Source organism: Cyprinus carpio, chromosome B23 (assembly GCF_018340385.1).
Source record: "Cyprinus carpio isolate SPL01 chromosome B23, ASM1834038v1, whole genome shotgun sequence".
Classification (NCBI taxonomy): Eukaryota; Metazoa; Chordata; class Actinopteri; order Cypriniformes; family Cyprinidae; genus Cyprinus; species Cyprinus carpio.
Window position 1 is genome coordinate 21,750,026 of NC_056619.1, and position 23,040 is coordinate 21,773,065.

The window sequence follows — 23,040 nt, forward strand, 5'->3', positions numbered from 1 at the left end:
TCAGCAACAGCGATGAAATGCACTAGAGAGAGGAAGTGGCACAGCTGGCTGAATGGTGTGGCACTAACATCCTGTCCCTCAATGTGGAGAAGGCAAAGGAGGTTGTGATGGACTTCAGGAGAAACTCCGTTGACCACCCCCCCGACCATCGACAGCTCGACTGTGGAGAGGGTCAGCAGCAATAAATTCCTGGGGGTGCACATCTCACCTGGACCACCAACACCATGTCACTCTCCAAGAAGGCACAACACTTTCTCCACCGGCTGAAAAGAGCAAGTCTCCCTCCACCCATCTTCACCACATTCTACAGAGGAACCATAGAGAGTGTGCTGACCAGCTGCATCACTGTCTGGTATGGGAACTGTAGGACCGCAAGACCCTCCAGCGGACAGTGAACACAGCTGCAAAGGTCATCGGTGCCCCTCTCCCCTCCGTCCTGGATATTTTCCTCACACGATGCTCCAGCAAACCCAACAGTATCTTGAAGGACCCCACCCATCCCTCCCACAGTCTCTTCCAGCTCCTACCATCAGGAGGATGTTACCGGAGCATCAGAGCCCACTCCGCCAAACTGCTCAAAAGCTTTTTCCCCCCCAGGCTGTGAGAGGCCTGAACTCAAATCACCCCGCCCTCCTCTGAAACCCCACACAAACCCCTGCCTCCTGAAACATGGACCATCTCCCCTCCTCCACCCCCCCAAACCCCCCCAACCTTACCACATCACAGAAAAACTGTCTGAAACTTTCTATTTTTGTGCAATTCGAAGTGTGCTACACACAGGTGAGTGGGCCTGTAAAAACCACCTGTAGTAACGATCTCCTCTATGCACACTAGACACTGCTGTATGTACATAATCCCACAAAAGACTCAGTAATATGTGTATGTTTACATGCTCATGCACTACAAATCATCGTGCACTGCTCCCAGCCAGCTGCTTGACTTACGATGTTTCTCTTTGCACATGTACAGTATTATGTGAAGCATTCGTATAGTTTGTATTTTTTAGTTTATGTACAGGTAAACTTTTATATATAGTATATGTAAAGTCACAATCTGTCAGTATGTTAGTTGTGTGTAGGTTTATAATGTTTTACTTCATTGTTGTATGTCTGTATTTATGTAGCACCATGGTCCTGTGATGCAGGACATTTCGTTCCACTGTATGCACTTGAACTTGAAGTTGAACTTGAAAGTTGTGGCACATGTCGTCTCCACAGTATGTTCCTCAAAACATGAGGATGGAAAGGATCGGTCAGGGATGAAAGACAGAAACTGTGACATCATGTATTTAAATGGCACTCCACCCGCAACAGATGGAACAACGTTTGTCTTTCTTAAGGTTTAGTGTGAGTGTTTTGACCCGTCTTACTGGCCTGACCTCAGATGCCTGCTTGCCTTATCTTTATTGCAGAGATTATTGTTATAATACTAGTCATATCAGAGGTTTTGTGTAGACTGGAAATATTTTGTGCTTCTGTTAGGACTTCTCTCCATGAAAAATCTTCTGTAGCGCCAAGATCACATCTGTGAATCCAAAGTGTCTCAATGACAAACGATAACATAAATGTTTAGGCTGTTGCAAGTAAAACTTCCTTTTATTGTTTTAAACCCATATATTGACAGTTTTGATCAAGTTGCTCTCATTTTGTCCTAGTATTATTGTAACACCTCGTCTATGAAGATACAGTGTATGACTTGGAGTATGAAGGAGCGATAATTCACTGTGGAAAATCTTACAGACATTAAAGAAGCATGTATGAGCTTGCTTTAATGATATGTTACAAAACCTTTACCAGCTCTGAACTACAGTAGTGACTGCTATCAAAGAAAAAACAAAGTATTTAAAAGAAATAAAATCAAACATTTCTGTTTTCTATGTTTACATTTTCTATGAACCCTCTATATAACGTATAATGCATTCTGAACTAATTAATTGTGTGTGTGTGTGTGTGTGTGTGTGTGTAGGTCTATATATATACTGAAATGAAGGCAGGCGGAGCTCATATCGACAGTGGGCTTCTATTATAAGTATTTGTTTTGGTGACAGACTCCTTCAGTTCTTAAGTTGTCCGTGAATATGGCGCTTGTTTGGAGCAGCATACTCATACTTGTGTTTGTGCACTTTGCCGGTGAGTAACTTTTAAATTTAGCATTAAATGTCTAGGCGACGAAACTGGATCGTACAGTATAATCAACAAACACTTGACGTGGCGCGTCGCGTCTTCATCTGACGCAGCTCCGCTATTCCAGCCACTTTATAGCCTAAGTGAAAATATTTACACATATAATGTTTGATTCAAAGACCATTCATTTTACTGGTTATGTGTTTAAATAACTCTAACCAGCCTGATGTCTAGTTTGATGGGCACCAGTAAACTGACAGGCTGGGTCATTTAATTCAAGTGTATTTTTAAGCCATTTATACAATATTCAGTGCTACTGGATGATACAAAATGCATGCTGTGGATTCATATAGGCATAACGTTAAACATCAAGTTCATAGCTATAAACCTAGTAGGTTGAGTTGGTTTCTTGTGCATACCTTAGAGATTTTTTTTTCTTTAACCACACGTTTAAAATAGATTTCATACATTGCATAATATCTTGAAGTTACAGGTCATAGAGACTGCACAGTTTACATTCAAAACACTTCATATGGATTATTATCCTTTTCACAGACCATCATATTGATAATTCCTGAAGTGATTTAATAGCAAGTGTATGTTATTTTAAGTTTGACCGCCAACATGCATAATAATGAACAAAGCTGTTTAAGAAAATAATATAAATGCATTCTTGTTCACCGTTATTTTTGTTGTTGAAACTGTCTATTTCAGTGTCTCAAAGATTTGTTCCCTCTCGATGTGGCAAACCAACCAAATATCCTGACAAGCAGCTGCTCAGAAAATATCTCCAAAGAGTAGAGTTCAATCATGGAGAAATAGTGTTGTATATATGTGCCCCGGGTTACGAACCATTAGCAAGAAGAACAACACAACATTTTCACCAAAAAAAATGGAAAACCTTGAACATGGAATGCCAAAGTAAGATACATCTGTTTATCTGTCTCGAAAATATCTCTTTTATTGATTCATTGTACTCCACATTTTCATATTTTCTCATTTATTCTCTCAGAGAAGAAGTGCAATGCGCTTGGTGACATAGAGAACGGGCGATACGATCAAGAAGGGCGATCATTGGGTGATAAAGCCATTGCTGTGTGTAATGAAGGGTATTTGAATCTTTTTTTCTTGTTTTTTAAGTCTGCAGTCCATAAATTGGTGAAAACATGGTTCATTGATAATAAATAGAAAAGGTAGAATAAATGTTTTTGACTTGGTTCAGCATCCATAGATTGTTCTAGATCTCCCTCTACTTAACGGTTTACTAAAGCAGGCCAATAATGTTTCCCTTTCATGATGTTAATGTCTTTTTAGCTCATTAATATTGTTTTCTCATGCAGATATATTTTGAGAGGAGAAGGAGTCCGTATGTGCACAGAAAAAGGTTGGAATGGGACGGACCCCATCTGTGAGGGTGAGTTTAACCCTTTGTCATGTTAAAATCATCACAAAGATTTACCTTAGTTTTATTTTAACACTCCAAAGTTTCTAACGGTCACGCTCCTCAGAATACAAAATGCTGTGAAAAAGTGTAATGCAGCAGCCGTTTCAACAGACTCTTACAGTGTATTAGATGTAAGAGGATTGTATGGCGGTAAATCCCTCTAAAGGTACTTTTCCAAGATTTGTAGAAAACAAACTGGCTCTGCAGCTAAATGTTGCCCTCTTGTGTAGGATTCTTGTAACTGATCGCCAGAAGTCATGATTTTGGCACAATCGGTTGTTTTTTTCCCCCCTTCTGGTTTAGTGTCAAAGATCATCTGTTCTGCACCTGCTGTGGCAAACAGACTGATAAATCCTGGAGAAAGGACACAGTACGCACCCCAAGACACTGTTAACATCATCTGCAGTGAGGGATTTGATCTGATTGGCTTGCCACAGGTCACATGTGGAAGAGACGGCCAATGGCAAGATTTACCTGTGTGCTCAAAAGGTATTTTATGCTGTTTTCACACTTGGTTTGAATGCTTAGTCTGAACCTGATTTCAACTCCACTTCTTCCTCCAATGATGCATTTCAACAGATACAAAGAGTAAAAGGGTTAATCCACCCCAAAATGAAAATTTTGTCATTAATCACTTACCCCCACCCGTAAAAGCTTTGTTCATCAATTTAAGATATTTAGGATGAAAACCGGGAGGCTTGTAACTTTCCCATAGACTGCGAAGTTAAATACACTGTCAAGGTCCAGAAAAGTATAAAAGACATCGTCAGAATAGTCCATCTGTCATAAGTGGTTCAACCGTACGTTATGAAGCGATGAGAATACTTTTTGTACGTGAAGAAAACAAAAATAACGACTTTATTCAACAATCTCTGTCTCTCCGCATCACCATAGCGCCATTTAGGAGAATATGAGCTGAACGCAGGCAGCGTATGCTCCTCTGTGTCAGCCGCGCCACAAGGATACGTTTTCTGCATGAATTTATGGTTTGATTTGAAAGAAAACAGCGCATCCGTGTGGCGCAGCTGACACAGAAGAGTGTACGCTGCTTGTGTTCAGCGGATGTTCTCCAAAATTGCACTACACTGATGTGGAGTGACACAGAGGAGAAGAATTGTTGGATTAAGTACAAAAAGTATTGTCGCCACTTCATAACACTGACAGTGTTATTTATTTGGCAGTCTATGGGACAGTCACGAACCCCCCCCCCCCACCTTTGCTGATGACCTCAATAGTTCCGTTTTTGCTGTCAAGAGTTGCTATTCTCAAGACATGTTGCCCTCCTAATTTGGGAAAAAACAGGACAGTGATAGAGCAGAATTCTAATTACATGCTGAGAGAGTCCATATCTGTCACCTGCAATGAAGGATTCATCGGATCTGTAACACACAAAAGTTGATCATCTACAAAGTTGTGAATTTTCCAAGTCATTTTAACCTGATAACATTAACACCTTCAAAATTTAATCCTGATGAAATGGAAACATGTTCCCAATCAAATTCATGAACCTTCCAAATTGGAACTTTAAAATCTTAAATGTCACATAAAGACACATGCTTAAGATAAGAATGCCTGCATGCATGCATATGAATGCTAATTGTGTTTTTCACTACAAATAAAAGCTATAAGAATATCTTCTACTCCTGTTCATTATCAGTGATCACCTGTTCAGCACCTGCTGTGGCAAATGGGAGGATACAACCTGGATCTAGGGTGTACAAACCCAAAGACTCTGTAGACATCACCTGTAGTGAGGGCTTTGATCTGATTGGCCCAGCACAGGTTATGTGTGGACCAGACGGCCAATGGCAGGCCTTGCCTGAGTGTCGCCTGAAAAGGATTACAGGTACATTAAAATTTGGGATTTTCCTTAGTTGTCAGTTATTAAAACGGAATTAAAACTCCTTCCTGAGCGGGCATTAGGACTCGGGGGAGGCTGCCGCTGCACGTGCTATTACTGTTTACTCTATCATACACCAAACACGTCATTATGTACATGCATTTTCAGTTTAAATGCAGCAATCCAAAACAGTGAATCCAATCACCATTCAGGCAAAACTTTTCTTCAAGAATGAGCCACAATGCTGACGTGATCTAATTGCTAGCACACCCTGAGCACCAACGAGTTAATGTATTCCTCTTATCGGCAAGACATATCGGCAGGGCTGTCCTTAGCTGACGCGGGGCCTGGTGCGAGGTAGGGAGCGGGGCCCCCCTCGGTCCATTCGCGATCGCGTTCTGGGTGGGGGGGGTTTGGGCTGGTTGGGGATGTACGTTTGCCGCGGGTCCCCCTCAAGCACGGGGCCCAGTGTGACCGCACCGGTTGCACCCCCCTAAGGATGGCCCTGCATATCGGCATCATTTTTCATATCGGGCTGATGCCGATATGTACATTTAAAGCCATTATTGGCCGATTCCAATATCGGTCCGATAATATCATGCATACCTTCTTAAAACGGATCTTTTTAAATGCACTTTACTTCAATCTCTCAAAATGGCACCCAAAAGGAGCCAAAGTTTCATTGTAAGTACAGATGATGTTTTCTGAATCATCGTATCACATGAAAGCTGATAATCTTCAATATTGTGAATGAATAATGCTAGTCTGGTAACATGAACACCTTCAACATTTCATCCTGATGAAGAAGAACATGTTCCTATACAAATTCATGAACCCTTCAAATTGGAACTTTAAAACCTTGAATGTCACATTAAGACAAATAAACTACAAATAAAAGCTATAAGAATATCTTCTACTCCTGTTCATTATCAGTGATCACCTGTTCAGCACCTGCTGTGGCAAACGGGAGGATACAACCTGGATCTAAGGTGTACAAACCCAAAGACTCTGTAGACATCACCTGTAGTGAGGGCTTTGATCTGATTGGCCCAGCACAGGTCATGTGTGGACCAGACGGCCAATGGCAGGCCTTTCCTGAGTGTCGCATGAAAAGGATTACAGGTACATTAAAAGTCTCTGTGTATGTATATATAGTCTTAGAAATAAATATGGTTTTTTTTCATACTGAATACAGCTTGGCTCTCTCACAGATAAATGTGGTCCAGCTCCATTATACCCTCATGCTTTCCCCAGAGATGGGTCCTCCAGGCTGAAAGAGTATCGGTCTGGTGCTTACATTCGCTACAAATGCAGTATAGGATACGGGCGGGTCAGAGGAAGTACCATTATACGCTGCCAGAACGGCCAGTGGACAAAGCTGCAGCTCCAATGTGAAAGTACGCCAGTGGACTTTTAACTTCATTTGCTCCCACTTTCTAAATTGAAGAATCTAAGGATTATTAGTTGCAGAGAGAGCAACCATACATTTGTGGTGTTTCCTTTTATTTTATTTAGTAATCATTAAATTATGTAATGCATTGAATAATATATTAATTTATCACATATGTGACCCTGGACCACAAAACCAGTCATAATGATCAATTTTTCGAAATTGAGATTTATACACTGCTCATAAAAATTAAAGGAACACTTTTTAATCAGAGTATAGCATCAAGTAAATTAAACTTCTGGGATATTGATCTGATCAGTTACGTAGCAGAGGGGGTTGTTAATACATTTCAGCTGCTTTAGTGTTAATAAAATTAACAACAGGTGCACTAGATGGGCAACCATAGAAAACCCCCAAAACAGGAATGGTTTTACAGGTGGAGGCCACTGATATTTTTCTCCCTACTCATCTTTTCTGATTGTTTTTCACTAGTTTTGCATTTGGCTAGGATCAGTGTCACTACTGGTAGCATGAGGCGATACCTGGACCCTACAAAGGTTGCACAGGCAGTCCAACTCCTCCAGGATGGCGCATCAATATGTGTCATTGCCAGAAGGTTTGCTGTGTCTCCCATCACAGTCTCAAGAGCATGTAGGAGATTCCAGGAGACAGGCAGTTACAGAAGAGCTGGTGGGCAGTAGACTCCTTAAACCCATCAGCAGGACCTGTATCTGCTCCTTGGTGTGCAAGGAGGAACAGGATAGAAGGTGTGAATGCCTCTAGAAAACATCAGCAGACTTCATGACCTGAGGGCCTGATCTTCTCCTTGGTGTGTAGCTTGAGGGCAGCAATTGAACACCAGAATTGCAGGTCCGCCTCTGGCGCTCTGTGCTTTTCACAGATGAGAGCAGGTTCACCCTGAGCACGTGTGACAGATGTAAAAGGGTCTGGAAAAGCAGTGGAGAATGTTATGCTGCCTGTAACATTGTTCAGCATGACCGGTTTGGTGGTGGGTCAGTGATGGTCTGGGAAGGCATATCCATAGAGGAACACAGAGACCTCTACAGGCTAGACAATGGCACACTTACTGCCATTAGGTATCGGGATGGAATCCTTGGACCCGTTGTCAGACCGTACGCTGGTGCAGTGGGGTCTGGGTTCCTCCTGGTGCACGACAATGCCCAGACTCATGTGGCGAGAGTATGCAGTCAGTTCCAGGAGGATGAAGTAATTGATACCATTGAATGTCCCCCACGCTCGCCTGAACTAAATCCAATAGAACACCTCTGGGACATTATTTTTCGGTCCATCTGACGTCGCCAGGTTGCACTTCAGACTGTCCAGCAGCTCAGTGATGCCCATGTCCAGATCTGGGAGGGAATACCCCAGGACACCATCCTTCGTCTCATTAGGAGTGTGCCCTGACATTGTCAGGCATGCATACAAGCACGTGGGGGCCATACAAACAACTGAGTACCATTTTGAGTTGCTGCAATGAAATTTCAGCTTAATGGACTAGCCTGCTGCATCCTTTTTCACTTTAATTTTGAGTGTCTTTGAATTCAGCCCTCTGTAGGTTGATAATTTTCATTTCCATTAAACAATGTGGCATCTTTTCATTCCTAACAAATTACCCAGTCCATATCAGTATAGATATCCTGCATGATATTTTTCCCCATTGAGATCTGATGTGTTTTCAAAGTGTTCCTTTAATTTTTTTGAGCAGTGTACATCATCTGAAAGCTGAATAAATATTTGGCTGAGATACCACTATTTGAAAATCTGGAATCTGAGTGTGCAAACAAATCAAAATGTTGAGAAAATCACCTCTAAACTTGTCCAAATGATGTTCTTAGCAACGCATATTACTAATCAAAAAATTTTGTTTTGATATTCACGGTTGGAAATTTACAAAATATCTTGATGGAACATGATCTTTACTTAATATTCTAATGATTTTTGGCATAAAAGAAAAATTGATAATTTTGACCCATACAGTGTATTTGACTGCTTTTGTGGTCTAGGGTCACATATAATTTCATCATTTATTCATTTTTATTATATTACCTAGTTTTATGTTATTTTTCTTGCTCTTGCAATGCTTGCACTGCAAAAAAAAACGATTTCTTTCTCAGTATTTTTATCTTGTTTTTCAGTACAAAAGAATTCTGGAATCAAGATATATTTACTTATAATTAAGATATTAGGTCTTGTTTTCTAAAAAAAAAAAAAAAAATCAAATTTAAGTGACTTTTTGCTTAGAACAAGAAAAAATTATATTCTGCAAATGTGGTCAGAATGATAAATGTAATTTAATTAGAAATTTGTCAAGTATTTTAATGATTTTTTCAGAAAAAAATACTTAATATAAAGTTATTTTGCTTCTCAAGTAAATGTATCTTGATTTAAGAATGTTTACACCGTGTTCCAAATTATTATGCAAGTAACATATCAGTAGGATCTCATTAAAATAAATACTCAGGTTTTAGTTTTTTTTATTTCTCATGTTTTAAGATAACTGAAAAAAGATCATCGAACTGTCAAAAGATTTTTGAGTGATTCAAAAGGGCAGCTATAAAAAAAGCCACTGTTGAACAGCAAACAGGTATTTGAAGCTGCTGGCGTCTCTGGAGTCCCAAGAACCTCTCGATGCTGATACTTCAGAGGATTGAGCTGCAGTTTGACCACCCCTAACCAAAACCCACAAAGAGAAACTTTATCAATGTTCAAACTTAATCTATTTTTACACTTGATGCTCCAGATGGATGGAGTTCTGGATGGTTGGTGAAAGGTTTTTTTTTTTTTTTTTCTCAGAAAAAATGATCTGTCCATGCAGCACATAAGAAAGATTTCTGTTTGGAGTTATATTATTATATTATTAATTATATTATATTATAATTATAACCCAGTAAACCCACTGAATGACTGTTGACATTATCAGTTCTTTCACAGGTAATAACATTCTCATTGTAAAATAATAGCTGAGGATAAAATGAATCCTTAATCATATTGACTGATTTGGAAAAACAAACAAAAATGGCATGTGCATAATCACTTGGAACACAGTGTAGATATTTGTACTGGAAACCAAGACAAGTACTGAGGAAGAAAATCATTTGTTTAATCTTTTAAGGGATGTTTGTCTTCTAGAGTTAAAGATAAGAGAGAATGTCTGCTTTTCAAGGTTATTAACATTACAAGATGATGATGTGAAGCAGTCGTTTTTTATTCAGTAATCTTTGATAAAATAACACTTGTTGGATTTATGCTGGTCATGGCTTTTTTGATGTGTTGGAAGAATCTAACAATTTGTTTATATCAAAAGGGAAGAAATGTGGATCTGCTGGAGAGATTTCCAATGGCCATTTTGAGTACACAGGCATTTTGTTTGGAGATTCGGCTACAGCCGTCTGTGAAGAAGGGTGAGATACAGCCGCCGTTATAATACTATAAGTGCATTCTCAGTTCTGTTTTTAGTTGTAGATGAGTTTGTTTCTTCATCAGATTTGGAGAAATGTAGCATTGCATCACTTGCTCACCAATGGATCCTCTGCAGTGAATGGGTGCCGTCAGAATGAGAGTCCAAACAGCTGATAAAAACATCACAATAATCCACACCACTCCAGTCCATCAGTTAATGTCTTGAGAAGTCAAAAGCTGTGTCTTGATGGATTTGTTTCTTACAAACATGCACCTTTTCACTTCACAAGATATTAATCGATGGACTGGAGTTGTTTGGTTTGGGGAACCAAAATGGTTCTTCTATGGCATCACTGTGAAACTCCTATTTTTTAAAATGCCAAAAGCCGAGATGCTGGTGTTATGTTATTAGACATCAATCCATTTTTTTTTTTTAATGGCTCTCATTAGGTATGAGCTGATTGGCTCAAAAGTGCAGATCTGCAGGGACGGAGGCTGGGACGGAAGGAGCCCTGTTTGTGAACGTATGACTGTTTTCTGAGATTTCTTTCATGTTTTTGTTGATGTTGTATAGCTTGATTTCAAATATTGCAAACCAAATGCCTATGGATTTAGCTTGCTGCTGTACACAGACACTGCAGCTTACATCTGTCTCATAGATGGATGATATATGTGTGTTTTTCAGCTGTGCACTGTCCTCCACCTCCAGAGGTCAAGGGTACTGAGATACTTGACCCCATATATGACCATGTTCCCTTCGGTCACGTGATGTCCTATCACTGCCGTACTGGAGCTTTGATCGGTGAGAGAGAGATTTACTGCACCAAGACCGGCACCTGGCTGTGTGCAAAGACCTGTGTTTGCAAAAAGGTCACGCATATACAAAATTTACATTTAGTATGTTCTCTTTAATTAATTGTCAGACATGAATGCATAAAAAAACTTCTCTTTAATTAATTGTCAGACATGAATGCATAAATGAATTGACACAATTTTTTGTGCTTTTTAGACATTATGTGTCCTAACCCACATGTGCCAGGAGGATCAAGAATGAGGGGCTTTAGGGCGGTCTATAAATTCGGGAACACAGTGACATTCGCCTGCAATCCTGGTTCAAGGCTTATAGGGGAGAGTTTTGTCACCTGTGGTCCAGATGGGCAATGGATTCCGAAACTTCCAAAATGTGTGTAGAAATCTGCACATGGAGCGATGCAACAAACATATATTCAACTGAAAGAAACAATACAGCTGGCTGTCTCAAAGTCATAATTAAGCTTATTTCTGTTCACTGTATTTTATTAAAATGAGCAGAACACTATTTAGTGTTTACTTTGACTATTTATTGTTGCAAAAGTAGCACTCTTGATTTTTATTTTATTTTTTACAATTAGTATTTTATATTAATATTTTCTGTTACTCTAAAACAAGCTATAATAATATCTGTAATGCTGTAATGTGTGTGTGTGTGTATATATATATATATATATATATATGAAAAAGACAAAGAACATTAATTGTAAAAAAAAAAAAAAAAAAAAGAGAGAGAGAATGAGACCAGAAAAGCTTGGCAGTAAGCAACTAGCCTAATGTTACCAAAAGAAAAGAAAAAAAAATCATATATACTGTATGGCTATTTCTTCTGTGATAAATTGTGTGCTTTACCCTAAACTCTTATAATAAAAATTTAAAGTGGTTAGCGTTTGAATGTTTCAGTATTTAAATTCCATTAAAATATGCATATGTTTAGGGTTAGAAATGGAAAAACAAGAACTGTTTGGGGGTGGGGCACATCGACTCTTCACACACACGCAGTTCAGTTCTGAGTGGAAGAAGATATATGTCGATATGTATACAGGTGCTGGTCATATAATTAGAATATCATCAAAAAGTTGATTTCACTAATTCCTTTCAAAAAGTGAAACTTGTATATTATATTAATTCGTTACACACAGACTGATATATTTCAAATGTTTATTTCTTTTAATTTTGATGTTTATAACTGACAACTAAGGAAAATCCCAAATTCAGTATCTCAGAAAATTAGAATATTGTGAAAAGGTTCAATATTGAAGACACCTGGTGCCACTCTCTAATCAGCTAATTAACTCAAAATCTCATCAAAACTCATCATGGGGAAGACTGCTGACTTGACAGTTGTCCAAAAGACGACCATTGATACCTTGCACAAGGAGGGCAAGACACAAAAGGTCATTGCAAAAGAGGCTGGCTGTTAACAGGGCTCTGTGTCCAAGCACATTAACAGAGATGCGAAGGGAAGGAAAAGATGTGATAGAAAAAAAGTGTACAAGCAATATGGATAACCGCACCCTGGAGAAGATTGTGAAACAAAACCCATTCAAAAATGTGGGGGAGATTCACAAAGAGTGGACTGCAGCTGGAGTCAGTGCTTCAAGAACCACTACGCACAGACGTATGCGAGACATGGGTTTCAGCTGTTGCATTCCTTGTGTCAAGCCACTCTTGAACAACAGACAGCATCAGAAGCGTCTCGCCTGGGCTAAAGACAAAAAGGACTGGACTGCTGCCGAGTGGTCCAAAGTTATGTTCTCTGATGAAAGTAAATTTTACATTTCCTTTGGAAATCAGGATCTCAGAGTCTGGAGGAAGAGAGGAGAGGCACACAATCCACGTTGCTTGAGGTCCAGTGTAAAGTTTCCACAGTCAGTGATGGTTTGGGGTGCTATGTCATCAGCTGGTGTTGGTCCACTGTGTTTTCTGAGGTCCAAGGTCAACGCAGCCGTATACAAGGAAGTTTTAGAGCACTTCATGCTTCCTGCTGCTGACCAACTTTATGGAGATGCAGATTTCATTTTTCAACAGGACTTGGCACCTGCACACAGTGCCAAAGCTACCAGTACCTGGTTTAAGGACCATCCCTGTTCTTAATTGGCCAGCAAACTCGCCTGACCTTAACCCCATAGAAAATGTATGGGGTATTGTGAAGAGGAAGATGCGATATGCCAGAACCAAGAGTGCAGAAGGAGCCCCAACTAAGTATTGAGTGCTGTACATGCTCATACTTTTCATGTTCATACTTTTCAGTTGGCCAAGATTTCTAAAAATCCTTCCTTTGTATTGGTCTTAAGTAATATTCTAATTTTCTGAGATACTGAATTTGGGATTTTCCTTACTTGTCAGTTATAATCATCAAAATTAAAAGAAATAAACATTTGAAACATATCAGTCTGTGTGTAATGAACGAATATAATATACAAGTTTCACTTTTTGAATGGAATTAGTGAAATCAACTTTTTGATGATATTCTAATTATATGACCAGCACCTGTACATATCTATGAGAAAAAGCGGGAACAGCAGAGGTCGTCTGAGGCATTTTCTACAAAAACTTATTTTGAGGTATGATAGAACGGTTTTAATGCTTAATCTCATGGAATTGAGTTCTTGATTTGATATTACTTTTAATGGCATGCGAAGTGATTGTAAACAATCCACGGAAGAAAGTCGGCCATAGTTTATGACCGAAATGTGATGTTATTTTCGGGTGATCTATTCTTAATGAATTTGCTTAGTAAAAAATGTGTATTAATTTATGTCCTTAATATTTTACTTTGGTGACTACTTTATGAATTATTTTTACAATTATCCTCGAGGCTATGCTATTCTGTTTAGCTAATCACTGCTGATGAGATTGCAGGCGAGTACACTGCTGTGCCTATAACAACAACCTTGTAAAATGTAAAATTATAAATCATAATAAATATATGTTATAGTCATATTTAATATTAGTATGATAAATAAAAACAAATACTTTTTTTTTTTCCCCAGGTGTATAAATCTGGATAAAAAGATTAACGCAAAAATAAAATATTCTGAAATAATGAAGGAATAAGTTTAGCTACTGTATAGGTGACAATATTTATGTACTCTACTGCATTGTGGAGACTTTTATTATTTACTACTATTATTGTTGTTGTTGTTGTTTACCTTTATTTAAATCTTATATTTTTTTGCTTCTGTGTTCTGGTGACTTCTTTTCTGTATACATATAAAGAAATCAAAATAGACAACTTTAAGAACACCAATTTCTTTCATTTAAAAAGACAATACAAAATCCAGACATTTTTACATGAGCATAAACAAATTTCAAGTGCAAATACCATTTCCCATTCCATGAAACATTGTGGCAAAGTATTTTTTTTCTCCAACAAAAAGACACTTTGAAAAAGAAAAATGGGGAAAAGACAAATGAAAAAAAATAATAATAAAATAATAATAATAATAATAAAACGGCAACATGGATTATTTATCAAAAAATTTAACATTGTTTAAAATGGGTCTGGCAGAGCAAAGACAAAAGGGAAATTATAAAAATAAAGCAGCAGTCACAGACCGCCAATGACACTGACTAGTTAGAGTAGCTAATACTCTGCATTTCTTTTAGTGAACATTCAACAAAACATTGACTACTTTGCCACAAACTTTTCATTTCGTGGCTATTTCACATATGACCCATCCTTTTTTTTTTTTACTGAAATATCCAACTTGCAGTGCTGCAACACATGACATGTTTAGTAATAGACGGTGAGTTTTCGTTTCTGTGAGTGGGGCAATATTGACATTTCACTTCTTCTTGGGTTAATCCAAGCTTTTATTTTTTTCTTCCTTTTTCTTTTTCTTTCTATACTACCATATTTATACATTTAAACAATTATATTAGTGACCCATGTAATGGCTGACAAATGTACAAAATACCTAAAAAGTCAATAACTGCTTCATAAGATAACCTTTGCAAATATCACACACATTCCATTCTCTTTAGTTCTGGATTTTATGATATAGGCTTCAGGGTTAATATTTTCGGTCCATTACAAAAAACTTGGGTGGAACAACCATGTGTGTCTGTAGATGGATTAACTTTAATTAAAAAAAGAAGTTTGGATTAAACGCAAAGGTTACAGTTAAATGCATTTGACCCCATGTGGAGCCAGCGAAGTCAATACCACAAAACTGTCTTTTTTTTTCTTTTCTTTTTTTTTCAGCACAGAAATAGTCCCAAAACATTCTACACAAGTATGTAAATGCAAACATTTTTAGCTTGTTTTAATTAATTGTTTTAATTAATTAATAATAAACTGTTTTCTGAAATGTGCAAGTTCTATGTTGCATTCTGAGCACTGCATTAGCGTAAACTACAGTGAGATTTGTCTTTTAGGATAACTACTGAGAGAATCTCATTGAGCAAATCAAAGTTGATGTATATAAAGCAAGCTTTCTGTTTTTTTTTTTATTATTTCAAAAAGTAACTATCGCCCCCCTTAAAGTGTTAGTTCATCCAAAAAAATAAAATTTGCCCATGAATTACTCACTCTCAAAGCATCCTAGGTGAATATGACTTTCTTCTTTCAGATGAATCCAATTGGATTTATATTAATCTTTGATCTTCCAAGCTTTTTAATGGCAGTCAGTGGGTGTTGCTGTGCATCAGTCCAAAAGAAGTAAAATAAAGCGCATCCATCCATAATAAAAAAAAAGTCTCTCACATGACTCCAGGAGGTGAACAAAGGCCTCCTATAGCGAATCAATGCAGTTTTAAAGAAACATATCCATATTTAAAATGCAATAATCGCTTTAATCTAGTTTGTGCTCACAGTACACGGAAGCAGCACCGGGTGGATGACGTAGGACAATGGCTTTGCGCATGCACCACTCAAAAGTGACGAATGCGGAAGCGCAGGGGAGTGATCAAAACAAAACAACGGTCACTAATTAGAAGTACAAAACAAGGATTTCGGAGGATTTTGATATAAGCTCATAGGAGACTGGTTTTCCTTTACTAAAGTAAGGAAACTTTGCTTCCTTTGCTCTTGTAAATAAACAGCTCCCGGAACTGCTTCTGTGTACAACTGTTGGCGCAAGCTAGATTAAAGTGATTATTATATTTTGAATAGGGATATCTTTCTTACAAAAACGCATCGATTCACTATAGGAGGCCTTTGATCACTCCCCGGAGCCATGTGAGACACTTTTTTTTATTACAGCTGGATGCACTTTATTTCACTTCTTTTGGACTGATGCATGCAACACGCACTGACTGCCATTATAAAGCTTGGAAGATCAAAGACAATTTTTAATATAAATCCGATTGGATTCATCTGAAAAAAGGAAGCCATATATGCCTAGGATGGCTTGAGGGTGAGTGAATAATGGACTAATTTAAATTTTTGGGCGAACTAACACTTTAAGGCCCAAAGACAGCATGAATGCAAGAGTGCATGTTTATGTACAACTGGGACCATGTGCTTGCAACACACTGGCCAAGCGTTTGCATACTTGCATAGAGTATGTATCTGGTGATAATGTTTAAAGTTCGAATAGACCCTCTTTTGCATCAGCCTTGAACATGAGGATAGCACAACGGTAAATACAAGGTCGGGAGAACAACTTGTGTTTGGACTTATCTCTCAGGCTCCAATTATTCTACGTTTATTTCATATTTACAATATACAAAAAAAGAGAACAGTAAACTACCATTTTGACCAGTCCTTTTCTGTTTACATATCAAAACTGGGTATGGTTTGACCTCCTCGTTCTTTTCTTACTTTATGTGAAGGCCTTTACCTAAAAACACATTTGTGAGGAATACTAACGGGTTCATAATTAATACAAGAAACACTCATGAATGTCCACATCCACAGGTTTATCCCGACAATTTTTGCACTTCAGGCACTTCTCACAACGATCCGGTGAAACCCAACACCTGTAACCCGTAAGCTGTTTCTCTTTGGGTCCTTACGTAATGTGCAAAATCTCAAAACACTGTCCTTTCATCCTGAAATGTGGAGCAGAGCCGTATTTTATTTTTATTTTACTCAAGTCCATCCAACCTGTGGTTTACGTTTATCAGTGATTCGTGTCTGCATTATGAAAACATTACTTCCAACCTGTGAAAGAGTTGGGCCTCTCGACTGCTCTTCTCTGTAGGAAATTTATTGAATCGCATTTGTTAAAACCGAAGGCTTAAAGTGACGTTTCTGAAGAAGCAGCAATTGCATGTCCTGCAAAAAACCTTCACAGAACTGAGTGTTAACAGTTGTTACAATACCAACTGACCTTTTCATCACACAAGCCTTTCCAATAACCCACATATCTCTTATGCCTCTTATGTTAAATTAACTTGAATATTAGGAAATTTACGAATATGCAGTTGACAATAATACAATCCGAACAGCTAGACCTTAATAAAACATTACTGTTTTAACAGCATGACCTTTAGAGATTATATGTATGCTCTAGGAGCTCAAATATAATGCTTTAACATTGTGAAATGCTTGATATGAATTAGATCTTACCAAGAGCACACTAAAAGTACAGATATACAAAAGATTGTACATTTATTCTGAGAACTACGAGTTTACGAGAGCTGGAACTTGGGAAAAAAGCCTATTTTTAAAGCACGATCACAGCTAGCTCCAGTTCGATAAATAGGTTTTCTTCTCTTTAACATGCTACAACTTTCTTTAGTCTGTACAACACAATCAGGTGTGTTTAAACTCACATGTCGCTCTTAAGGGGGGTGGGGTGGGAACCACCCAAACCATCATCTTCCTCTACGGGACGCCTCAGGACTGAGCGTGCAAACCACCAAACAAAAAACATCGACACACAGAACGTTGACTGACACGTAGAGAAAAGAAACGCTTCGGTTTGGCTCGATATGACTGCGTTACATGTAGACTACACAGAAGCTTTTTTCCCCTCAGAGATGACTGACAAGAAAAAGAAAAGAAAAAGGTAAAGTGAAACATCTGCATAGTGTGGTTGTGTGTGTGCCGTTGAAAATGTAAGTGTGTGTGTATTTCCTTTAAATGTGTGTGTAGGATCCTATTGACTCGAGGCCAGGTGACAGGAGGTGTGTGGAGGCGGATGGCGCTTTTGACTATTTGTACGGACGCAGGAAGGCGGAGACTTTGCTGTGGATGAGGCGTATGAAGGAACGCGGGAGCATCTCTGTGGAGTCCCGAGTTGAGTACTTGTAGTAATTGTTTGGGTGAGCCAGCACGTCGAACAGAGTTTTAATCAGTTTTTTATCCTGCCGAGAAACAAAAAGGAGTTAAATGGAATAAGACCAGGAATAAACTGTGTCATCATGTATGGGCATAGAAACAAGCAGATTAAATAATCTTTATATTACTTGAAATACAGTTTAAGCAAAAGTCACACTTGGAGCAAATTACGGGTTTTCCATAAAGAGATGTAATAAATGAGACTTGTGTCTTAGAAAACACATAAAAAATATCTTAACACATTCATTCCCAAGTTAGACTTCATTACACTGCAAATCTTTTTTTTTCTTGTTTTCCAGTAAAAAATATCTAAACACTCTTAATTGAAGATACTTTAATTTGTTATTTTCTAAAAACAAAAGTATTGAAATTCAGTGAGCTTAAAACGAGAAATACATTTGCAAGTGGGGACAGAAAAGTAAACTTGTTTCAAGGGGGAAACTTTATTTTTCTTACCCATTGGCAGATATTATTTCTTGTTTTAAACAAAAACTTGCTTTTTGATTCAGAAAACAAGACTCACATCTTAAGTCATTTTACTTAAAGATAAGAATGTTTAAATATTTGTATTGGAAAAAAAAATATGCAGTCAATTTTGCAGTGCAGTCAATGCAAAACTGACCTTAAGTATTTCTTGATGGTTTTCAGAGGCGTAAAGTCTTCCATCTCTAACAATGTCTTCAACCAGTTGCTCATAGTCTTCTAAATACAAGAAAATCAAAACACACTTTAGGGACAAAAAATGTCAAGAATGAATTGAAACCCATCACAAATCTTTCTCCTGAGAATGTGTAGCATTATTTATATATATATATATATATATTATATATATATATATATATATATATATATATATATATATATACACAAATTAAATGTGTATAGACTAGGGCTGATCTCGAGACTGTACCATCGTAAGTGACGTATGGAATCTGGAATCCGCGAGCGCTGTTTACATCGTTGGATTTGAAGTTGATCCAGAGGCGGCGAGATCGGGCTGTAAATGCAATCGGTCTCTCATACGTCTGACATGTTTCATAAGTGGTGATAGAGGCCGCTGACCCTAAGAAAAGAAAATGTCAGCATTCAAATCAAAGCTAACCTATTTTGAGAAGCAAAATATCACCACTAACATGAAGAGACTGCAGACACCCTGTAAGTCAATATTATATTACATAGGGTGACCAAACGTGCCATTTTCCCAGGACACATCCTGGCCAGGATTTCTATATTGCCTAAAATATCCAGGTTTTGGCTTTGTTTGCAATGCATAGACCAACTGTTGTATGACAAAGTCCCGTGAGAGCTCTAGAGAGCAGACGGCTTCTTGTGCTTTTGAATCGCTCTCGCGGTACTTTAATGTCATACACCGACCGGTGTGCTCAGTGCTGCTTCAAGTGTACACTAATATGAACACATATTTGCATCGCTTTGACAAACCACCATAATTCAAACAATACAACACACCAAGAAAAATCGTCTGACTTTGATTGGCGCTGCAGCAGCCTTGCCATCACATCTCCTTTATAAGTATAAAAATAGGAAACCAAAGCCAAAACCCTGGATATTTTAGTCAATATAGAAATCCTGGTCAGGACGTGTCCTGGGAAAATGGCACGTTTCATCACCCTAATATTACACTAATATCAAACCTAGACTGCTGTCCTTTGGGTTTTCAGTGTATGTTAAAAGATGTTTATATGTATTTGATCAAAATACAGAAAGGAAGAAAAAACAAAAAAAAACAGTAATCTTACATAATACTACAATTTAAAATAACGGTTTTAATATTTAAATTTATTCCTGTGATGCAAAGCAGAATTGTCATCATTCTTTACTCCAGTCTTCAGTGTCACATGATTCTTCAGAAATCATTAGGCTTTGAAATTTGTCTGACTTTGATTGAACAAGAACAACCCCCGACATCACACGTTACAACAAAGTGACAACTTTGATTGGCGCTGCAGCAGCCTTGCCATCACATCTGTTATCAAAGTACCAGGAGAGCAAAACAAGACCAGCCGCCGAGGTCAGGCGCTGCAGCTGCGAGAGCCTTGATGACGACACACTTTATTCTCATTGGTTAGATTCTGTGATGAAAAGCATGTTGTGCTGCACGTTTATTCTAACAATGTAATTCCAATAATGCTCACAAATCTGTGTTTTTATAACAGTAAAAGCTTTTTTTTTTATATATATTAAGTGACGTTTATCAAAAAGCACTGATAAAAGCATATACCCACACTTTATTGGTATTTAAGTAGTATACGCTTATGTTTTACTTTATTCATGAACTGATGGTGCTGTATATAAAGCAGTATATAAAAAGTGTTTGTGTTGCTCATGAAAACATTTTTGAAACGTCTATGTATTTGACAAATACTGCATTTATTCAACTTCCTCTGTGATACAGTACGCAAACACTGTGAGAGCGTCACTACCGGGAGCAGAAATACAAGTCTTTACCATCACTTTTTATTAATTTAACATCCTTGCTGAAAATATACATTTCTTTTAAAAGAAAAGAAAAAAAAATTACTGACCCCAAACATTTGAAAGGTAATGTATATTACAAAAGATTTCATTCTTTAAATGTTTTTTAAACTTGGTATTCATCACAGAATCCAACATTGATAATAAATCAGCATATTAGAATGATTTCTGAAGGATCTTGTGACACTGAAGACTAGCAGAGAACAAAAACTTACCGTTCTTCCTCATTACTAGGACATCTCCACACTCATCCTCAGATGGGAGGAAGATCTCCGGAACCACGATCAGGATCTTGCGTTTGTGTGGAGGGTTGATCGTCCAGATGCACTCTACATTGGCCGGGTAGTTTCCTGGATAGTTGGGGGACTCGATGTACCCGATGAACTCGCCTATTTCACCCCCACATTCCCGATCTGAACACACCACAAACAAACAAACAAGATAACATTATGGTAAAAAGGAACATTTCTAGACCTGGATAACTTTTTATTCCTTTAATGCTAAAATACATGTTTTTTCCTTTATAAAACACATCAGCTCACTCAAAATGCAATTTGCTGATCTGATATTGCTTTTATTTCCAGATTTCAAATTAGCCTGATTAATTGACTGATTAGAAGTTGTGCTTAAGAATGAAAGGACTCACTCTTGCATTGAGACACACTGATGGCCCCGTCGAAGTCTGTGGTGGTGTTTCCAGGACAGGAAATACAGTAGTTCTGTCTGAACTCAGCCTGGTAGGTTCCGTGAGGACAGCGGATGCAACGATGAACTGAGGTGTTATAATAGTGACCTGGAGAACACAACACTACACACACAAACACCAATATCACATGGGCTGATTTAGCATGAAGCATGGACCACGAGAGTCTGAGGCCCAGATTTACTAAACAGGACAAATTAGTGTGAGATAGCAATTCTATTAAAGTGCGATAGAAGTGGAAAGAACTGAAGTTGATCAACGTGCAAATTAAAGAATACAGATGCAGCTGGATAATTATAAACACAATCTACAAAATTCTGCAAAAATTAGCTTAGGGTGGCAAACAAGCAGAGTTGATGGTAATTAGGTGCGAGTAATCTACTAAACATAGGCACAGAATGGGTTAAGACATGCTTTATTTGATCGTTAAATAATGGCACTGACTACCACAACCCTTAGTAAATAACCTTGCAGGATTCATTCAAATTTTCATTACCCTCCTCCCATAATATTTCTCATTTTAATTTAACATATTCTATGATATATGTGATATAGTAAAATAACTCAAATTTAAATAAAAAGTAAAATATGTAGAAATATTAAACAAATAAAATGACTAAACAACGAAATTACTGAAATGTTAACCAAAAATTCAAACTAATTTGAAATATTGCTAAAACCTATAATAGTATCTCAATGATGGCAAAATAACACTGGTGTAAACAACATACAAACTGTGCACATGTTTTGCTCCAAACATTATTTTGTCCCCACTGTCTAGATTTATGTAAATGCACTGCACTGTAGAGTCTCAAAATGTCTGACCTTTGACCTCACAGTCATTAAAGGAGCTGGCGCCCTCTCTTTTGGTACCAAGCCCACCTCCACAGGGGAAACAGAGTGTTCGTCCTGGGTCGGGCTGGTACGTTCCCACGGGGCACAGCTGACAGGGCTTGAACCCATCGCTGGAGAAATAACCAGGCGGACATTGACCTATAAACAGACAAAAATGACCAAGAATGGTTAAAAATGTACTCTTAGGAGAAAAATCCCTAGTGCAGCAAACATTTACATCTATTACAAGGCACACTGATTAAGACTAGTTACCTGCACATGATGTGATGTTGCGGGCCCCTGTTGGGCCATGGCGGTCTCCTCCAGGACAAAGGTCACAGGCCAGCTGACCTTCACGTTCCTGGAATGTTCCAGGTGGGCACTGGACGCAGCGTTCCTGCTCACCGTGGTAGTATGACCCAGGCAAACATCTGACTAAGAGAGAGCAGCCAGCAGGGGGCAGCAGTGAGGAGGCTGAAATTCTGAGCTCTTTCTTTTTTTTCTTTTTTTTTGACAGATGCAACTTTGAAATTTGACTCTAAAGACCTTGTGGTTTTAGCGATCAATGTAAAATGCTATAATTCGTAACCCAAGACTTGGAAAATTGTGAACTTCGCTTTAATTGGTTTAGTTTCCATTGCATTTGTTGTCAGTACTTTCCAATTCCTTTTCTATAAATGTTTGCAAGCAATCTCAGATAAATATCATTGTCAGAGAACAACAATGGCATAACTTCTGTTCATTTTACA

The 23,040-nt window shown here is 38.1% G+C and overlaps 2 protein-coding genes across 7 annotated transcripts in view; one reads left to right on the forward strand and one right to left on the reverse strand.

Moving 5' to 3' along the window:
• Positions 1-1,973: 1,973 nt before the first annotated feature.
• Positions 1,974-11,054, forward strand: si:ch73-217n20.1 (C4b-binding protein; the record flags this gene model as incomplete). The annotated part of the gene is made up of 11 exons (XM_019094270.2): positions 1,974-2,129; positions 2,838-3,044; positions 3,136-3,232; positions 3,464-3,537; positions 3,871-4,056; positions 5,225-5,413; positions 6,341-6,529; positions 6,619-6,804; positions 10,123-10,219; positions 10,668-10,741; positions 10,903-11,054. Coding segments are annotated over exons 1-11 (1,503 nt in total), but the record flags the coding sequence as incomplete, so codon positions are not given.
• Positions 11,055-17,055: 6,001 nt separating this feature from the next.
• The window catches only part of LOC109079097 (signal peptide, CUB and EGF-like domain-containing protein 3), a 98,321-nt gene continuing 92,336 nt past the window's right edge, over positions 17,056-23,040 (reverse strand). For all 6 annotated transcript variants that reach the window (XM_042751377.1, XM_042751374.1, XM_042751378.1 and 3 more), the window contains 7 exons: positions 22,565-22,726; positions 22,283-22,450; positions 21,401-21,562; positions 20,970-21,167; positions 19,172-19,324; positions 18,884-18,963; positions 17,056-18,287 (listed from right to left, as the gene is read on the reverse strand). In XM_042751377.1, coding sequence (XP_042607311.1) covers positions 18,135-18,287; positions 18,884-18,963; positions 19,172-19,324; positions 20,970-21,167; positions 21,401-21,562; positions 22,283-22,450; positions 22,565-22,726 — 1,076 coding nt within the window. In that variant the 3' untranslated portion in view covers positions 17,056-18,134. The remainder of the gene's footprint in view (positions 18,288-18,883; positions 18,964-19,171; positions 19,325-20,969; positions 21,168-21,400; positions 21,563-22,282; positions 22,451-22,564; positions 22,727-23,040) is intronic.